This window comes from Meles meles, chromosome 8 (assembly GCF_922984935.1).
Source record: "Meles meles chromosome 8, mMelMel3.1 paternal haplotype, whole genome shotgun sequence".
NCBI classification, from domain to species: domain Eukaryota; kingdom Metazoa; phylum Chordata; class Mammalia; order Carnivora; family Mustelidae; genus Meles; species Meles meles.
Window position 1 is genome coordinate 103361099 of NC_060073.1, and position 20351 is coordinate 103381449.

At 51.9% G+C, this 20351-nt stretch overlaps 1 protein-coding gene across 1 annotated transcript in view; it reads right to left on the reverse strand.

The window, feature by feature from the left end:
• GRIK4 (glutamate ionotropic receptor kainate type subunit 4) overlaps positions 1–20351 on the reverse strand; it is a 417952-nt gene that overhangs the window by 77607 nt on the left and 319994 nt on the right. Inside the window, exon 12 of the mRNA XM_046017419.1 lies at positions 5193–5300. Within this exon, the coding sequence (XP_045873375.1) occupies positions 5193–5300 (108 nt within the window). The remainder of the gene's footprint in view (positions 1–5192; positions 5301–20351) is intronic.

Sequence of the window (20351 nt, forward strand, 5' to 3'; positions counted from 1 at the left end):
AGGCTGGACAGCAGGGGCTGTGGAGCATCGAGGGTAGGGGCCCTCACACTAATGGGGCCTGAGTGGATGACTGAGGATGGCAACCTCACCCATGTGGATGGTTTGGAAAGGAAGAGGATTTGGAACATGTTGAATGTGGGGTGCTTGTAGGCTCTCCGGGAGGAAAGTCCTGGCTGAATGCTTCAAATTTGGGAAGTGAGAGCAAGACTAGGGCAGGGCCTGGGAGGCTTCTGCACGGAGGGGGTGGCTGAAACTGCAGGACACGTGAGGTCATCGAGGGGGAAGCACTGAGGAAGGACAGAAGAGGGACAAGACCTTGATCTTCCACTGTGGGAAGATGAAGAGCCGCCCGAGAAAAAGGCAAAGCAGAAGTAGCCAGAAAAGCTGAAAATCAGGAAAATGTGGCCACTGAAAGCCGAGGAGGAAGGAGGGGGAAGGAGAGTGCAGACATTCCCACACAGAGAGGAAGCAGGGCTGTGAAGGGCGCCTGGGTCAGGTGTCGCTGGCGACCCTTCCGAGGCAGGTTCAGTGGGGCTGGCAGGAATGGGGAGCAAATGAGAGGTGCATGAGAGAAGGGACCAGAATTCTGAGAAGTCAGGGGACAAAGGAAGGCAGGCAGATGACCTCTTCACCCGACGGCTACGGGCCATGTCTCTCCTGCAGCTTCAGCTCCCCTGTCTGCAAACCACAGGACTGAAGGACTCCCCTAGTGTCCACCAGCAGCACGATTTATGATCCCCTAAACTGGAGGGTAGCTGGAGGGGTAGCTGGGCATGAGTAAGGGGGTGGCAATGGTATCGGAGGATAGCAGGGTCTGGGTATATTTGTAGGCAGAGAGGAAGGATCCTGGGAGATGGGGAGATGAGCAAAGGAAGAGAAGTGCTAGCTGGTGCAGCACGGTCCCAGGGATGAGTGGAAGGGAACAGGGCCAAAGTGAGAGTGATGCTGGGAAGTGGGCCTGGAGGTGATGTGGAAACATCGATGGACATGGGATACAGAGAGGAAGGGAGGCGGCGGAGGGCAGGGAATCTGTGTCAGCCCCCCCAGTTGGGTTGGGGGCAGGACTGAAGATTTGGTGTGCAAAAGGGTTTGACAGAACTGCTCAGGGGTTAGGACACAGAAGGAATAAGACATGAGCCCCCAGGGGGTGCCAAGGCCCAGCTGAAGTTGGGAGGCTGAGAGCTGGGAGCAGGGGTTGCAAGGACAACTGGGTTGGGGACAGATATGAGGTGGGAGGGCTGAGCATCATGGGACTGTGTTAGAAGCTAAGAGACGGAAGTGCTGAAACGCTGGTTTGTTGAGCTCGTTTTGGGTTGGGGAAGATGGAGAGTCAGACAGATCGGAGGTCATGAGGGGATGGTACGGGAGAGCGATTATGTGGGTATGAAATGGGAGAGAAGATGACAGAATTTTGTCTATGAAGGAGAGGGAGCTCTGAGTCAAAGTGATGTGGCTCTTCTTCATGACCAAGTTCACTGTCGTGTCAGTGAGATAGGCCAGACTCTGCCTTCCACACATCCTGTCTTTGATTCAACGGTTTCTCTCTGCCCCAAGTGCTCTCCCCCCTCTTCTTCTGCCGATCCTAACTCACCTCTGTCTCTGGGATCCCATCACCTCCTCTGAGACCAACTCACTTCTCAGAACTCCCACTGCACTCACTGCCAGGGCCCCAAAGGGTCCAGTTCTCCTCTAGGATGTGCTCCTCGGATGGGACCTGGATGTACTCTTCCCCTTCTTTGGGACACCCATCTAACTCCAGCATTGGGTACTCATGGACCGAGGGAATAGTGCTGAAGTGGCCTTAGGGATAAGGTTTAGCTGGGGGTTCCTCCCCTGGACTGGCAACATCCTAGCCTATCTTTAATTAACCCGAGGAGTTTCATGAAATTCTTCTCCCCAGATACTCTGTGCTCTCAAGGTAATGGAAAAATCCACTGACATGTTCAGAGTAAGCATACAAAAGACTAATCCTAGAGCAGGGGACAGACTCAAAATATCAGAAAGGTTGGGGTTCATCAGCACTTTGGAGAACATGGGGACCGCATGCTGGCCTAGAGCAGGGCCCCTGTCTCAGCAGGAGCGTTGGGAGAATGAAAGAGGTAACACAGGCAAAATGTTTAACTTGGGGTCTGACACAGGGTAAGTGCCCAGGGAGTGAGAGCTACGGCTAATTCTGTGCAAATATATCATTCCCATGTCCCAGGAGTACCCCCGCAGGAACAGGAGACAACAACAAAAGGGATGTGTGTTGCGTTTTAAGGGATAAACCATTCTGGATTACCGCTTGCCAAGGATAACCCACAAATGGTCCCCAGGGACTCAATTAAGGTAATCATTCCGGGGGAGAGTTGTTGACTTGTAGCTACCAACACAAAAACACACGCACGAGGCAAAATCTGTGTCTGAGCTCTGCTTACTGTGTTATTAAACGTCCCCTGACACAGAGGGGCCCTGCTGCCGCCCTTCACGAACACGCATGTGCATATATGAACACGTGAGCACACCTGCGCACATAGAGTCGGAGGGCTTTTCCCGATCTAGAAGCACAACCCGTGGTCTCAGTGTCTCTGTGGGTCCACGCCAAAGCTCTGAGCACCGTCTGAGCCCAGCCCCTTGGAGGCAGGAAGTACAACCCAGTGATGTCCCCACGTTCCTCTCAGCCTCTGGCTGGCTTTTAAGGGACATCCCCCTACCCTGGAGGAAGAAACTCCTATATTCAAATTCCAATCACTGAGCTCCCACTTTATGCCAAGAACCCCAATCTTCGAGAAGCTCTCATCCTAGAAGGGGAGCAGGGCGGAAGCAACCACCTCTAACAGGAGAAACGGCCACAATAGCGGTGTGGGCAAAGTGCTAGAGACGGGGAGAGGGCAGGAGTCAGGTTAGGGAGGGCTTCATGGAAAAAGTAACATCTCAACAGAGCTTTGAAAGGCGCATAGGCAATTCCGGAGAGAAACGGGTATTGGGGGAGGGGTACTCTGGGGTGAGGGAACAGCATGTGCAGAAGCAGGGAATGGCATGATACGGTGAGGAAATGCCAGGCAGTCCCGGACAACCAGAGCCCAAGTCACGTGGAGAGGAAGCAGGTACCGGGTACGGCAGGCTGGGCCTGATTATGAGGGGTTTCTAGTCTAAGTGCAGGGGCAGCGGGTCCTCCTTAGAAAGGTCATGCCCACAAAGGGGTAGGGAGTATTGTGCACGGTAGACTGAGCAATGGAGAAGGGAGCCTCTAAGGAGGTCACGCTCAGGTGAAAGAGGGACATTGAGTCTCAGTTAGGGCATGGGCTTTGGGGACAGACAGCCAGGGACAGACTCAAGAAGTACTTCTGAGGTAGAGAAGTCGGCAGGAGGGAGGTCCCCGCTGTCGTGCTCAGCCAGGACATCAGCTCGCCATCACCCAGCTCGGCCAGGCTCCACCAGACCTCAGGAGGGCCTGTGATGACACCATAACCCTCCAATCTTTCTGGCCTTTCCACGTTGGTTCGGAGAAGCTAAGGCTGGAGCTGAGAGGGGAGTGACCAAAACCCTGGGAGCTGGAACTGCTCTTTCCATTCTTCTGCCCGGAATATTGTCTCCCGGATAGCCGCGTGGCTCCCTCCTCCGCCCAACAGGTCTCTGCTCTGGATTTCCCTGGCGCAGCAACGTCCACACGGACACCTGTGCTCCGGCACCCTGACTACCCCCCTCCAGCTCTGTCCATTCCTGTGTACCTACAACAGTGCCCAGCATACAGTAGTGCCCCCCAAATAGTCACTAAATAAATGCATGAAAATATTCAGTGACTCCGTTTCCTAACATGAAGGGGAAACTCAACAGCCGGCATCCAAGTCCTGAAGCACTATGGGCCCAGCCCACTTTTCTGGCCTTAACTTGCCTCTCAACCAAGGCCTATTTCCTGGAGAAGCTGCCTTTTTCAGCAGTTCCTAAGCACTCTATAATGCTGTCCTTCGTTCATCTCTCCCTCCCCATCTCTCCCTGTCTTCTGGAGCCCGTTTTTCAGTGCCCCTTCTTCTCTAGGAAGCTTTGCTGACTTTCCTAATCGGATGGGACCCCTCCCTCTTTCAACTCCCAGAGTGGTAGGTGTGACCCTCTTTCCTAGACTTTGATTGCACGCTGCCCACAGTAGATCAAGAATTCCAGTCTAATGTTCCTGTGCCCCAGGAGTTCATGAAGGTAGGGATGGAAGTCCCCGAGCTCTTTCATTATCTCAAAAAGCCTAAAGAAACAGACGCATTTGCAGACCTCGAGCGTTCAGCAATGATAAGGCTGAGCAGACTAACTAGTGCATCCAGTCTCTGCTTTGGGCTGGAATTATATCAGCGTGGCAACAGTGGTTATCTCCTGCTGATAAGACACTGTGCCAGGCAGGCAAATATGCGTTTTGATTCGTTCAAAGGGGAAGAGTGAGGGGAGAGGAACAAACTAATTATTGCTTAATATATGTAGTTGGTTTAATTGATAAATCTTTTAAAACACGAGGTCTCTACAGGGGAAGAAGATGACAACCTTGGCCATGAATGCACTTGACCCCTGCTGTCTACTAAATCATAACCTCTTTGAGGCTAGAGACCATGTCTTACTCATCTTTGTGTCTCTGGGAATGAGCACAGTGCCTGACCCGTGGGGAGAAGGCTTTGGTAACTATTGACGAGAATTGAATCAAATAAAAAAGGCAGATGGTTCCTTACTCTAAAGATGGAGAATTCTTTTGACCATCTGGAAATGAAGAAACAAGCCATAAAAACCCATGGAAATTTGGGGATCTACTGGGAGGGGGCATATTTTATACACAGTAGGCACCAAACGAGATAGGCTATCCTGAAAGAGTGAGACCACGGGGTTGGACTGGATCCAGTCCCCTGCTGGGCTCCTCCCCTCCCCCACCCCCATGTCAGAAGGTCCCCTTCCCTGGGCCAGGCACAGCCACCCTGGCTGTCCGGGTGCCCCGGAAGAGGCACCCGCAAACTGGGATGTCTCTGCACTCCATCCCTCTTCTCCAGCTGCTCTGGAACTCATCAAATATCATTTCCATATGAAACAGCAACTTGCGTGTAATCACGCTGTCATAAATTGGCCTCGGCGCTGTGATTAGAGCTCCCATCCCGCGTTCTCTGGGAAGCCCGGGCGCACCGGGAGCTGGAGGAGGCACCCCGGGGAGCTGCAGCTGGGAGGCCCGGGACCACCCCGCTTACCAGGATGGTGGTGACAACCAGGGTGGTGTTGAAGAGGCTGTCGGAGATGTTGGAGGCGTAGAGGCGGCTGTCCATGCTGAGCCCGTCCGCCACGTGCCACTGGCCGATCTGAGGAGACACAGGAGAGAGGGCTGGGAAGGGATGGGGTTAGGAGGCGGCTGGGGAGCAGGGCTGCTGAGGTCGTGTGCGGGTCTCCAGGGTTCGAAGGAGCCAAGAGGCCGGTCCCCTCCCTCCGGCCGGGCCCTACGGAAGCCATAGAAGGAGGCAGGGATATGGAGTATGGAGAGGGGCTGGACGAGGGCAGGGTTACTGTTCCATAGGGTGAGGGGGTCAGGGAAGATGGCGGGGGGGGGGGCTGAAAAAAGAAGGTTCCGAGACATCTGTTCACACGGAAGGGAATGAAACATGAGGAACCGCATTATCTTAAGTCAGGACTAAGCCACAACGCTCTTTTGTTTCAGCCTACCGCCCATAATTCTGATTCCCTACTAAGAACCAGAACGGTAGAGTGGACAGAACCGGCAGACACTCGTCCCTTCAGTGAATGTTGCTTGAGGGGCTCAGTGGGTGAATGAACCGGAAGAGAGAAGACCCGGGTTATCGTCCTGGCTGGCTCGCTCACTAGCTGTGAGAACCTAGGCAGGTTACTCAAATCTCTCTGAATCGTGGTTCCCCCATCTGTCAGCGGGGATGATAATTTTTGCCCGCCTTCTCCTCAGAGCCAGCCGAGATCCTGGCTGTACCAGCTCGACGCTAGATTTCTCACCCCGGCCCAGGAGTGTGGATCGCCAATGTGTAACCTCTGAACACTGATCGACCCTCTCTGAGCGTGTCTGCTCATCTATGAAACGGGAATAATCCCAGAAACGTCACTGGGTCCTTGTGAGAATATATTTGACACCATCTTCCTTCCTCTTCCCCGCTGCCTCCCCTTCAAGCAGGAAAAATGCCCAACGGACTCAGGTCTCCATTCTAGAATGTCGCCTATACCTAAACTCAACCTCATTGGGTGTTTCGATGGTTTGTTTTCTCAGTGGAACCCCTTTTATAAATACATGTGTGTGTGTGATACCAATATATTTCTACTAGCCGGAGCCCCTGGCAAATCCCTTCTGTGGCTCTTGGGTTGGAGGTGGGCAGCCAGGAGACATGGCTGATGGCTGGCTGGAAACCCAGTGAAATGCACACGTCCAGCTCTGCCAGGTACCTCCAGGCACCAGCAGCAGCTTTCCTGGAAAACCCTCCCAAGCTCAGTGGATGGCATGTGGCTCTGTTCACCAGAGCTGGGCTCCACGTTCCTCTTTTGGAAAACAGAACAACAATGAAGACATATCTCACCCCTGGCCCCAACCCCCACTCAGTAGGGTCAGAGAGTGGCGGGTCTGGGGGAGTCAGTAACCCTCTCTCTGCCATCACAGTGAGCAGCTTGAAGAGGGGAGGGCCAAGTGAGGACTGGTGGTCTCATAGGTGAGCCTTTCATCTGCCAGAGGGGAGATGACCCCAAATTGCCTTCCAAGCCCCTCTGAGGATGCCACGTGGAGAGGAGCGGGCAGCCTTCACTGCTGCAAGGGCAGATGGGTCCTGGACATACACTCATTCATTTCTCGTTTACAAGCAGAGTCTCATGCTATCCACACGGGAAACCCCATTTGACAGATAAACCAACTGATGGATGAGACAAGAGTTGTGCTACCTTGTCCTAGGGTCGCCTCACCCATCAGCCGAGAAGCCCAAGCTTCAGCCCCCAGATGCGTCTTCCCAAGCAAGCCTTCACGGCCGTCCTGTCTGGCCCTTCCAATGTCCTACAGCGCATTTTCGTTTGCCTGTCTTTTCCACTAGCCTGTGTGGGGCTGGCTGGTGTGTGCTCACGCCCCAGCATCTTGCTTGGGGGCTGGTACTTGGAAGCAGGGGAAGCCAACATTTCATATCAGCAGATTGCTGCTGCCAGTGGAGTGTGGGCAGAAGACAAGTGAGCCCCCTCTAGCTCTCTGGAGCCCCTACTGCTTCTGGAAGGGACCGGCCTCATCCGCTTGCTGCTGGAGCCCCCCACCTGCCTCCTTCGGCAGGGGAAGTGGGTGGGGAGGGTGATTTTCCAGCACAGAGGGGAAGGGGAGCAGTAGTGACGAGACTCCTGTTGTGCGAGATGTGCTCCATCATCTCTTTGAACTCTCCCCCCAACTTTGTGGGGAGCGTCGACATTTTGATTTATGAGGAAACCAAGGCTCGGAGACATTCAGCGGCTTGCCTGAGGTCGCCCGCCTAGTGGTGGTGCGTGGGCTTGAACGTGGAGGTCTGATCCCTAAAACAAGACTTTCCTGTCTGCTGCTATCTCCTGGCTGGCAATGCCAACATGGGCTCCACGAAAGCAGGCCTGGCAAACCAGAGAAAGGAACGTCAGCCATCCAGCAAGAACCCTGCACCACTCTTCTGTCCTGGCTTTTGACACTCCACTGCCAATGACAAGTGAGATGACTCCTCTTGAAGGCTCATTTCCCTGTCTTGAAAATGGCTAGAATTGGCTCCCAGTGGTCTCTTTGGGTGGGAAGGGCCAGATTTAGACAGAAGGACATAAACAACAATTGGGCTGGATGTCACCATTGAGATACGTGGGACAAGGACGGGATTTCTCACAGTCTTAGCTGTCACCTAAATGTGTACCTCACACCAAGAGGGCCAGCAAGACCCCAGCTCCTCCCACCCCCACGTCCCCCGCCTCTGCTCTTCCTGGAGGACCCGATCTTTACTAACCAGCCCCCAGGCCCAGACTCCTCAATCTTACCCAAGCCATCAGAGAGGTTCCCAAAAAAGCCAGAGATAGAAATGATTTACCCGGAGCCAGATCTGACAGCTTGGCCAGTGCACCCGACCCCACCCCAACCAACCTCTGGGGACACAGCAACCAGACTAATTAGCCCCCAAGCTCCAGTCAGGAAATGAATCTCCCACCACCCTCCCATTAGTCCCCAAGAAATTAATAAACTCATCAGATGCAACAAAGCCGCCTGGCAGCTATTACCTAGAGCAATCTAATTACAGAAAGGCGGTGGGAGGGAAAGGGAGAGACAGAGCCAAGCATCCTGGGGTACAGGCTAATTGTCCCACCCACTGGGCCCCTTCCACGCCACACACATGCCAGGGGTGGGCAGGAGACACGGCTCTCTTCGCTGACAATCTGCGGCTCTGCCTCCAGCCAGATTCCCTCACTCCACGCTGCTGACACCTGTCCCCCAAACTTCCTGCAGGAAGTTTGGTCATCCTCTTCGCGCCCACACGCGCCGGCCTGATTATGTTCAGATGATGTCTTCCCCTGGCCCCCCTCTCTGTACTTTCTGTCTCTCCCGCTTGTTCTGCCTCTGCACCATGTCCATGGACTTGGATGACACTGATAGCCTTGACGACACCTTAAGGCAGGTAAGAAAAATGCACCCTCCACTTGGGCTGGTGTGGCCGCACAGGTGCACAGCTGGGCATGCTGGATTCCAGCCTCTCCTCGCCCTTGAGTCCGCACCGTCTGCACCATGAATGCAGTGGCCCCAGAGTGGGGGGACCCGAGTTGAACATGGCTGTTCTGCTGAGGGGCTGTGTGACCTTAGGTAAGTTACTCGATCCCCCTGAACCTCAGTTTCCTCCATCTATAAAATGGGGCAGAAAATAGTGATTATTACCTCACAGACTCCTTAACGAGACTAAAGGACATGGTATGTGTGTGAGCACTAAGAAAGCATTCGTTAATTTAATTTTTAATGCCATGGTCTGAGACAGAAGATGGGATCTCTTCCGTGCCCTATCACGGGCTTTACTAACCCAAGTCACCGAGCTGGCAAGTGGAAAAACACAGGATTCAAGACAAGGCCAATGTGCCGCTTCCTGAAGACCATAATATTTAAAAAGAATGTGTACCTCTTTTCACAACTGATTCTGATGCTCCTGGGAAAAGCATCTCGTGATCAGAGTGTTTCGTCAAATGTGAACATTTCTGTAAATAAATGATCCGGGCTGTGTTTGTGTGTGCCCAGAAAGAATCCTTCATCCAACATCTCTAAAGGACACAGGATTTATGTTAATTTGTGTCCATATGAATTAATAATCATCTTGCTCCTTAAGCAGTAAAATTTTGGAGACTTTAATTATTTATTTGAAAGCACAGTTCCCAAAAATTCTTTCGAAGAGAATTACACGTTCCACTGTCTTCTTAAATAGAGTGAGAGTCCTGACCTTCATTCAGTGTCATTGTTGTGAAGGCAGTTACTACCCTGTGCTGTGATAAATGCTGATCTGTGTCATTGAAATGGGGATGGCCACTTGCCTTCATTTCTGTGCTTTGATAAGTTAATTTGTCTACTTCTCAGAGTGTCTTTTCTCCTTGTGAACTGCCACTCGGTACCGCTGTCAGGATAGCTGTGTTCAACCCCTGGGCAAGCAACCAAGGGACGGAGCTCGAATGAACCGCTGTAAGGAGAACCCAGATAAGGCTGGATAGGATTTCGGGGCTCCGGGGAATGGATTCTGGGGCATCGATACATACTATCCACAGTGCTTTGGAAAGGCCACTGCCGAACAGCTGAAGGGGTGTCCGAGACCTACATTTAGTCTGTGTGTGACCCCAGATTGGTGTAAGCAAGGTGGTCACTCCCTCGGCAATACACCACGGGAAATGCTTGTCCGGGGCCATGACCCCAGGGGTCCCCTGCTGCTTCCAGAAAGAGCTGGTAGCGTGTCACGTGGGGCGTGGAGGGCCACATTAACATCTACACTGTGACTGCGAGGCCCAGGGGCCCTGAGCAAGTCAGCAAACCTCCGCAAGTCCCCCCCTTCCCTGGCCTTACTGAGCTCCCTCTGGACGAGGGGACACTCTGGACTTTTGTTCTGTTTTCCACCCGGCAGCGGGCAGTGGTCTTGACACAATCTCAAACACGATTCCTCTAACCCAGGCTTAACACCCTACAATTCTTCCCATTTTGGTTTAAGGACAGAGGGACTTCCCACAGCCTACCAGGTCCTGCACGGCAGGCCTCTGCCCACTGCCCATGCTCATCTCACACTCTCTTTTCCAGCTTTGTCTGTGTGCCAGTCCCGCTGACGTGTTCAAGTGCAACGTGTCCCTTCTTGCCAGGTCTCTGTGCATGCCATTCCCCCTCCAGAATGTTCTGTGCTGCCTACTCACCCTGACCCCGAGGCCTCATTCTGCCATTCAGGGCTTGCAAAACCACAGACTACAGGCAAAACCTGGCTCCTTGCCTATTTCAGGAAATAAAGTTTTATTAGCACACAAGCTACATCCGTTCACTTACTTCCTATCGGAGACTGCATTCATAGACGAGCGTAGAGTTGCAAAGTCTAACTATTTACCATCTGGACCTTCAGAGTTTTCCAAGCCCTGATCTAGGTCACAGATGTGAGTCCTTCAGGCTACAGTTCAAAAGTCACTGCTTCCAAGTGGTCTTTCTCTCCTTTTTCTCCCAAAGTCAAACTTCTCCCCAAACTATCTTCTCTTCTTTTTCCGAACATATGTCTCGGGCTCTAATTATGTGCTCAGCAACGAGATCATTGCTCACTGCTTGTCTTTCTTGCTATGCCTCCAAGGGAGAGCCCTCTGCTGTCCCCTTGGGAGGTCAGGTCCTGCCTGGAGCAGCCACATGTGCCCCTCCCCCACAGTCCTCTCCCTCCCTGCCTGGAATCACTCAGGGCTGTCATTTTGCCTATTTGTTCTCTTCCAAGTAGGTAAAAAGGGATTCATCTTTAACTCCCCGAGGGATTTTCTCCCATCCTTGCCTGTATCTGTGGGTATGCGCTCTGTAACATTTAATATCTTATGTACATTGGAAGGATTGTTCTTTGCACTCAGTGCTGCCAGGTTCTAGCTTCTAGAGAAGCTGACGTCACTCCAAGGCCAGGCAGGCCCTTCTGCTCCACAGCCAGAGCTTGCAAATACTTATCGATCACCTCTGCATGCTGGGCACTCTGCCACCGGTTTGCTCACATAAATTTCCCTGATTCTGCGTAACAACCCTATTATTTTTCCCACCTGAGAGATGTAGACACTTCCAACAACAGTAATAATGCTTAATATAGGTACTTGATACAAGTTATTACTGAAAGACTCAACGAATTAATGAAAGAATCAAAGGAATTGAGACTCAGAGATGTCAGGCAGCTTGCTGTGGATTCTAGCGAACAGAAGGTTAAACTGGGATTTGCAGCCACGTTCTATTTACTTCTGTACTGTCTGGTCAAGTTGGGGCGGGTGCAGGCTCTCTTGACGCTAGGATCTGGGCCTTTGCACATACCTCTTTGATGACTATAAACTTGTGCTTTGGACAGTACAGCCCTGAAGGGAGTCTCCTACAAGACACCACAAAATCGAGGCCAAGGTGCAGGGAGGTTGCTGGACACAAGGGGATGGAGGGTTGGGGAAAGCCCCAGAAGACCCACATCTTCTTTCCTATTCTGCCGTGCATAAGCTGTGATCTCAGGCAAGTCGCATAACCTCTCTGAATCTTTCTCATCTGTAAAATGGAAATAAACAAACCCATTGTCCATAGCACAACACTGCAGCTGACCATAAGCCAAGATAATGTTAAAATGGCTTTTGATGAGCCGAAAGCAGCCATGGGAATGGAAGATAATATACTACCGTCTGTCTGGTGGCCACACAGCTGCCCAGAAGCCAGGAGATTTGACATCAAGTTCCACCCTGCCCTTGCCATGTCGCTTGGGAAGTCAATTTTGCCACCTATGAGTTAAGGGTAGGCCTTCCCTTTCTTCTCCACTTACTGGGCTGATCTGAGACAATCCCAGATGTGACACGAATTTAAAGTCCTATCCCAATGCAAGCTCTTTTTTTGTTGTTGTTTTATTCCAGATCCTTATTCTCTGGGACCATCCAAAGTTGGATAAGCCATAACCAAGGACTCATTTTCTTGACCTCAGATTCAGGGTTTGAAGTTGAAATTCTCAAGAAGAAGGATGCACACAATAACACATGAGGGTCTCCTCGAGTGCACAGAACTGATTTTGACCTACAGGTAGGACCAACGACAGGCAGATGTGAGACACCATGACTAGAGACCCCCGGAATTAACAGAGACTGAGTTACAGTTTCAGAGTCTCTACAGCACCGGGCTGTACCTGGCTTGAAGGTCAGTTCAAAACTCACCCACCAAACTAAACCCCTACTGCAAACACCCCAAGCATGAAGGAATTAAGCTTTTATAGAATTTAAATCCGGTATCTCCAATCATAAAAGCTTAGTTTATGCGGGAGACTGGGTCACAAGGAAGGACACAGTGGAGGGCCTGAGGGGGTGATCTGGGGGAACAAAGGGCATTGCTGATTTTGACCAAAGAACTCGTTCTCTAAGCCAAAATATGATTTTAACACAACATATATGCTTACATGCAGAATGCTGTGAAAATTCAGGATCAAACGATAACCACAGTAAATACCAAAGGCAAGAGATCAGAAACAAGCCCTGAGAAAACCGGGAAGACTTCACATCAAAGAAATGTCTACCTGTGCTTATTAAGCCACAACTCAGTTGGTCTAAGGTGGTGTTTTGTTCGAGCGTGGCTGCTCCCCCTTAGCGGTTTCTGAAATCAATTTAGTGGGTCAAGACCTGTGTCTTAAAAATGAAATCTAAATCCAGACTAGATCAGAGAGTCCTGCCCATGGCAGGGGCCGCCATGTTTCATAAGCTCTGATTTCAGTTACGCATAGGCAGGTGTCCATGTGTCCTGGGTTGCAAGACCCATGTGGAAGTCTTGCTCCCAAAGTATGAAAGTGCCTGGCACAGGGATGTGGACACCTTGCCTGTTCACTATCATCAGCTCCCAGCAGAGCTCCTGGCACAAAGCTGATGCTCAATAAACACATTTTTGGCCACCATAAACTCCAAGTCCTCATCACGTATAACTCAAGGACTAAGAAAATTATACAAGCTAATACTTCTGAATACCTACTGTGGGCCAGATACTAGACTAAATGCTTTACATTCATCATCTTATTTAATCTTCCCAATGACACTACTAAGGAGGTACTGCTACCATCCCCATTTTACAGACTTGAAAACTGAGGCTTGGGAAGGGTAGGTTAATGCAGATTCAAACCCAGGCAGGGGCACTGGACTCCACTGTCCCTGAGATTCTAATTCTTCCAGGCTATGGATATGTCATTAAACATTTAGTAAGCATCTGAATTGTTACTTCTCATCCATTGTTATTTGCTACAAGGTTCCTGTCTGAGAGTCCACACTTTTCCCTGTCTTTGATTCTGAGAGAGAGACAGATCATGAGTGGGAGGGTCAGAGGGGGAGGGAGAGAATATCACGCGTCACACTTGTAATCATATAATTTCACACTTATAATCATATAATTATTTCAGTTATTATTTGTTTCCAGTCTGCCTTCCCCACTACACAGTACACTCCATGAATGATGAGGCTCTGTCTTGCTCCCTATCACATCCCTAATGCCTAGCAGGGAATCAGTGCTTAGGAAACAGTTGGCAATTGCATTAATAGATTCCCCTATGTGGCTCCAGCTCCCAGGACAATGCCTGGCCTAGAACGTGTCATGGGTGCCCAGTAAATATCTGCCTAATTATGTTATGAAATTCCTTCAGGCAAGTCACTTCCTTTTAGCCTTACCTCTCCTATAAAGGAAGGATAGAGCCTAGTCCTATCCAGCTCTAACCTGAATTCCTAAAAATGACAGCTGTATTTATAATGTGGTATAGTTTTCCAAAGTGCCTTGGGGGCAAAGGCGGGGAGGGACAGTCCTGAGAGGGACAACACAGAGGCCTTGGAGAGGTGACCAGAAGCTCAGCTGCACAGGCACGAAGGTGGCCACCTAAAAGGGGGTGTGAGGAAGGGCCCTTCCTCAGGGGGCCTGTGCCCCGTGGCTGATGCCTGGCATCCCTTTAGTAGAGCCTGGTCTTAGAGCTAAGACACTATGTTTGGTTAACGTGAAAATTAATCGCAGTATTAACACTTCTCCACTGTGGACACCACTGACAAAGGAATGGCTGGTCTGATGTGAGGGAAGACGGTACTGTTCTACTCAGACCACACCTGAAATCCTGCAAGTTGTTCCAGCCACTGCTCTTTAAGCAAAGCACAGACAAACGAGCGTACTCCAAGGAACTGACCAGGAAGGTGAGGAGACTGAAATCGTACTATATAAGGAAAAAGGAAAGGCAGACAATGGGAAGGATAGAATAGATGTGTGGACCCAGGAAGCAGAAAAAAGGACAAAAGAATTCTGCCCATTAGATAGCAAATCTTTCTAACAATGAGAGATTTCTACTTTCTATAGGTAGTGAGTTCCCTGACATGGGAGGCATTCAAGCACAGACTCTACATCATGAGAACACACTTGCAAGAATCCAAACATCTGATTAGAGTACTGGTCTAGAGAACGTTATTACTCCTTTTGGCCCCAAGATTGTAGGATCTAGCTTCTACTTCCATACCAGGGAAACCAGGAGGAAGGCCAGGGCATCAAGGAACAGAGGAGGCCCTCAGACATTATAAGAAAACAAGAAAGTAGGAGTATAGGGTAGTGAATGCAGAGAGAAAAGACCACCACAGGACAAGGTCAACAACTCTTAGTGAGCTCATTCCTGGTCTCTCCTGGCTGAATCTCATCACAGTGGATTGTCATTATTTGCAGCAATTACTGAATTGGAGGATGCCAAGCCACTGCTCCTAGGGGAGAAGCAGGGTTCTGTTCCTAGGAGCCTCTGTTGCATTTTCCTCAACCGGTCAACACACAACCTCATCTTATGTGTGTTTGTGCTTACCGACACTGTACGTCACACATACCGTCGATTCACTCGTACTGAACAACAGACTGCAATTCACAATCACACCTGCACCATGCTTCTGGAACACCTGCATTTTGTCCGAAAGGCACACCATGGCTTTCTGGTGCTTCCGTCCGCTACCTATCACTTCAGCACTCCGCTGGTGGGGGGCGGGGCGGTCATCTTAAACAGCACCGGAACCAGGAACAAACCCACCAGTGTGAAAGGCGTGACAGTAAGCAGACCCACACCGCAAAAAGGACACGGGTTTACAGTATGAGGACTGAAAGCAGAAGCAGATCCCGCCCATTCTGCCTCAGCCGGGAACGTGCCTATCGCTGCCTCAGTTTCCACTCTTCTCTCCCTGTCCAGAGAAGCGCCCCAAGTAATGGTTCTGGGACACAGGTAGATGCCAGGGGGTGGACGGGTTTGCAAAAACGGAATCCGCCAATAACGAGGTAATAGCTGCACTGTGTGTGTGCTCGAGTGTTTGGCTCGTGCCGAGATGGGCCCAGACCTCCATCCCAAATCCCCGACCTCCGGGATAGCAAGTGGCATTTGGCCCGGCCCTTGCCGCTCCGGCTGCCAAGGAGAACAGACCCACAGAGACTATTTTCAGGGGCTCTGGTGACAGATAAATACTGTCCAGGGCAGGAGCGGAGCTCAGTGTGTAGCAGGCAGCTCGGACTGAAAACGCCGCCTTCCAGAGACAGGCTCAGGGGACTTCCCAGGCTCTCCCACCGGCTTGTGGCTTCAGAAGGGCAATCTCCCGACACAGGGCAGTGAGGGGGCCCGGACAACGTTTCCTTTTTGTGTTTCTGCTTCTCTCTTTGGACAGAAGTACTTTATAAGTTGAATAATTTCCTTTATTTACATCCCTCCCTCCCTCTCGCTGGTGTGATCAACAATCTCACGGACTCTCTTCCGAGCCTCTCGGTTGGGGGGGGGGGGGGGAACCAACGTCGGTCCGGCTCACACTGGCACGGGCCAAGTGCACAGGAGAGCCTGGAAACCCAGCTGCACATCCCTCTCCCGCCTCCCAGCTAGTGGGGATTTCAAATTAGCTGCTGAGGAGAGAATTCATCAGAGCGCTCAGGCATGCCTCAGATTTTTCATCTTCCAAGGAAATTACTGCCAAGGAACACGCCACGGTTGGGGCATGGAGAGCTCCTGGCTTCATTTGTTAAACTCGCCAGGTGGAGAAGTATCTTGGGAAAGCAGTTGTACTAATAACACACAACTTTGAGCTCTGAGCGGCAGATGCCAATTGAACTAATGGTTCTAATGAAGTGTCTGGGCCTGAAGGAGCCTGGCTGCTCCCCGTCTTTCAAGAGTCCGCTGGATGCTAAGCTTGCAGGGAAGGCCTGAGAACGGCCCATCACTGCCCCACCGGGATGCGGGGCCGCAGGGAAGTTGCATGTGGCTGAGCCTCACGGGACTCTGGGCAGATGGGGGAGTTTCTAGTTTGGGGGCATCAGCAGCTCTCGTTGGGGCAGTGCTACATCACGTAGGCCCTAGAAAGTCTATCGATTCTCCCAGGAAGGGAGCTGTGACTTCTGGGCTGATCTTCATCCCACCCAGAGCCAAGCAGTATGTGTGAAGCTGCCACATGAAGGACCAGACTGAGGACAGAGGTTAGGGGTGGAGAAGGAGAGAAGTAGGGGAGGGGAAGGCCACGGGGAGCCCCTCCTGCAGCAGGGAGGGGCTGGGTGGCAGAACTGGGTGGCCTTCGTGGCATTCCCGCAGCGTTCTGGACTCGGAGCAAGGGTGATGTAAACACATGGCTCAGCCTTGCTTTGTCCTTGTTTCTGCCCTGAACCTGGCTACAAGCAAGACTCCAGGAACACTGCATACAAAGACAGAGAAATGGACACACAGACCTCTCCAGGAGAGAGAGGACAGGACTCAATTCTGCACAGTACGGCAGAATCCTCCAAGCACATCTACAAACGGCCTTTCGTTTTGTGCTCACGATCATTTTATAAAGTCCATAAAGCAAGTATCAGTAAGACCATCAGCCCTATTTTACTGGGGGGAGGGGGGACACAAAGGAATAGAACGCTAGGGTCTCTGCACGCGGCTCCCCTTCGCCTCCCTGGGCTCCCCCCATAGCCGGCCTGCCTGCCCTCAACTGCCCACACCTCTGGTCGGTGGCGTGCCCACCTCTCAGCAGAGCTGATGACGTGGGCTGCTTCATGAGACCAAATTAGCAGCTCGGCCTCTTCCAGCTCTCCCAGGCATGAGCTGGCTGAAGAGGCGCGGAGAAGAGTCACTCTGCACTGGCAAACTTCCCCAGGCTGGGCTCCGGCAGGATGCGTGATGGGGCATATTACAAGAAATATATTTAAAATGCAGCACTTTGCAACCCCGCTCCTCTGCCCAAAAGCAGCCCCCCGTTTGGAAAATTTAAGTAGCTCTAATTTGTTTGCCGGCTGATGTGTGAATAAGCTTCTCTCTCAGTCGGTGAATTTCCCATCAAAGCTGATAAGCAGGAAGTACCAGTGCTTTGGGAGAAAGAACCAGATGCACGCGGGCCGGGGAGACAGGAGGAGAGAGGGTCCTTCAGGTCACACCCATCCAAAGCCAGCTAATCTGCACCTCGGCTGTCTGTCATCTCCGGGGTGGCCAGGAAAGCCGGATGCCCTCCTGGGAGGAGGGATGGAAGACTGTTAATTCACCTACAGACAGTACTGCTCTGGGGGAAGGGAAAGATGTGTATGGTGATTGGGGGGGGCCTCCCATTTCACAGCTTCAAATTTCAGTTGCCATCACAGAGGCTTGTCAAAGGAACCCTCTCTTTGAACAAACTGGGGAGAGGTAGCTTTTAGAGAGCTCTCACAACAAACTCCTAGGTCCCCAGGCCTCCGGCGTCCCTTCTGGATGTGAGCTCCTCAGGGCTGGAGTCGCCTGTCCGGGGTGCTCCCAGCACACTCCCCAGGCCCCGGCGTCCGGTCCTGCACACACCCCATTCCCTTGTTTGCTGGTGCATTGCTTTCTGTACGCCTGTGCTGAGCCCCACTCTCGGCAGGGCGGGGCTGGCTTTGCTCTCAAGGATGAGGGTCAGAAAACCCACAGCAGAGGCAGAGCGTCCAAGCCCCATGGTACCGGAGGAGGCTTGAAGGTGAGCAGGGCCCGGTGTGTGATGGCCTCACTGAGGAGCTGCCATTTCACTCTGGGAGCAAACGGGTCCACGAGGGGTCTCAGGCCCTGGAGTGACACACGCCTGTCCGCGTTCTCCAGAGGGAGACCTGGACCCGTTGATCCTTCCGGGCTCCTCTAGCTCTAAGAATCTATGACATTCGAGGAGACATCAGCTATTTCAAACCTCAGACCAATTCCCCGTCTCCCGGCTCCTTAATTAAAAGGAAGACGCAAATGACTTCTCAGTAACCTTCAAAGCAGCCCCCATCCTCTCCTGGAGAAATGCTTGCCATCCCAGAATTTCCCATCAAAGGCAAAGTGCTCGCTGGTTCGCTGGCGCATGGGGAATGGCCCGCCGCGCAGCCTCCCCAGCCGGCTCACTCTTGTCAGCTCTGTCCCCCAGCCAGCGAGCTGGCACTCGGGGCTGCTGATTTCCAGCAATCAAACCCCCGCTCCGGCGCTCTGAGCCAGGCTCCGCAAAGGCAGCTTCAAAGGATCTGCATATTTATGGTAAACTCCTTCCTCAAATTGAAAATGTATTAGACAGTAGCAATCAGGACACTCTCAGAGCAGCGTCCCACGTTCCACCCGGGAACCTGTCTGAGCCTTGAGGGCTGTTCTCGTTTGCGCTATCACAGAGGCTCCTGATGGGAGGGGCTGGGCCAAAGGGCACAGATGCCGGGCCGGGTCTCTCCATGGAGGGGAGACCCCCTCTTCACTGCTCTCCCAATGCCACCTGCAGGCAATGGAAGCACAGACTCTCATGTGACAGGGTCTTTCTAGAGTTTTCTGTTGTTCTATGTTTGTTTGCTTTTGAAGTGGGGAAAAGGGTCTGGAGGTAGGGACAGGAGGGGATCCTACCAACAGTTCTGTGAAGATTGCCATCAAAGCAATGGAATTTGTTTGCTGGTGTCCCCGGCCGCAGAGAGCCATGGCGAGAAATGTAGCTGGCTGCCTTCACACGGCTCGGGGGTGCTGCCAAAGCAAGTTCTACCACCACAAACACTGCCCGATCCCAGACGTCCCCACGCGGGGGGCCGGCGTGCCTGTGTGCGGGCTTGTCGAGGAAGGCGGCAGGAGAGGAAATTCGAGAGAGGCAGGCTGTCCTCCCAGCAACTGGTGGGACCCGCAGGAACTCAGGAAGTTGGAGCTGGATTCCCTGAACCTTCTGGAGGACATGGGACCCCTGAGTTCTTGGTTGGCGAGGGTGACTCACAAAAGCCATCTGGCTCATCCCCCTGCCTCGTTAGAACTACACTCAAGTCGTTCCAGAGAACCAGCCCTTTGAAAAGCCGAGTTTATATCAGCTTTGGAAAACGAAACATGGCCATCAGTTCTCGAGGCTTTTTCCTCGCCCACTCTTGGCCAGATCTGCATATCTCTCCATCTCCATGGGAACAGACTTAAGTACACAACTGGTCTAAGGGAGGGGTGGCTCAGGGATGGTTTCTGTGGAAAGTTCACATGAAAATAACCTTGCATAGTTTGGGGGCAAGGGAGCAAGTCGAACAAGTAATTGACCCCAACGTCCAGAGTTCTGAATGAATCAAAGATTCGAAGGCTAATTCCAGTATGCAAGCTAATGCAGTGAATGGAAATTTAACGTTTGTGAGCCAGTGCTCTCAACCCTACCCCATTTCACCCCATCTGGAGTGTGGTCCTCAATTTGGGCTTCATGTTTCAATGGAGACCTAAACATACCCCAAAGCATCAGAGGTGTGAGGCTTGGGGGCCATATTATATTGGGAACAGCTATGGACTGCTGTTGGCGGAAGGAAAGATATCAGAGGCTCACTAGGGTAATTGTTGACTACAGTTTTTGCCTTTCCCCAAAGATGATGAGCTCTTGAAGGGACCATGACTCATGTCATGCAGTCCCCGCCCTGAACACAGAGAAGGTCCTCCAACAGTGTTATGCAAAATTTCAGGAAGAAGTGAATAAATGAAGAAAAATCAAACTATTTTCAAATATTTGAAGAGTTGGTAAAAAGAACACAAAGTGGGCCATTCCAGCTGCTTCAGAAAGCAGAATTAGGAGGCAGATTTTGACACTTTGCCTGGAAGATCTGGGAATATGTCCTTTGAGAGGTAGTGAACTCCCCAGACCGGGGAAGGCTCAAGGAGAGGCTGGGTGGCCGCTTCTCTCGGGGACATTATGGAAAACATTCTTGCACTGGGATGGAAGATTAGACTAGAGGCTTCGGAGGTCTCCCCCAA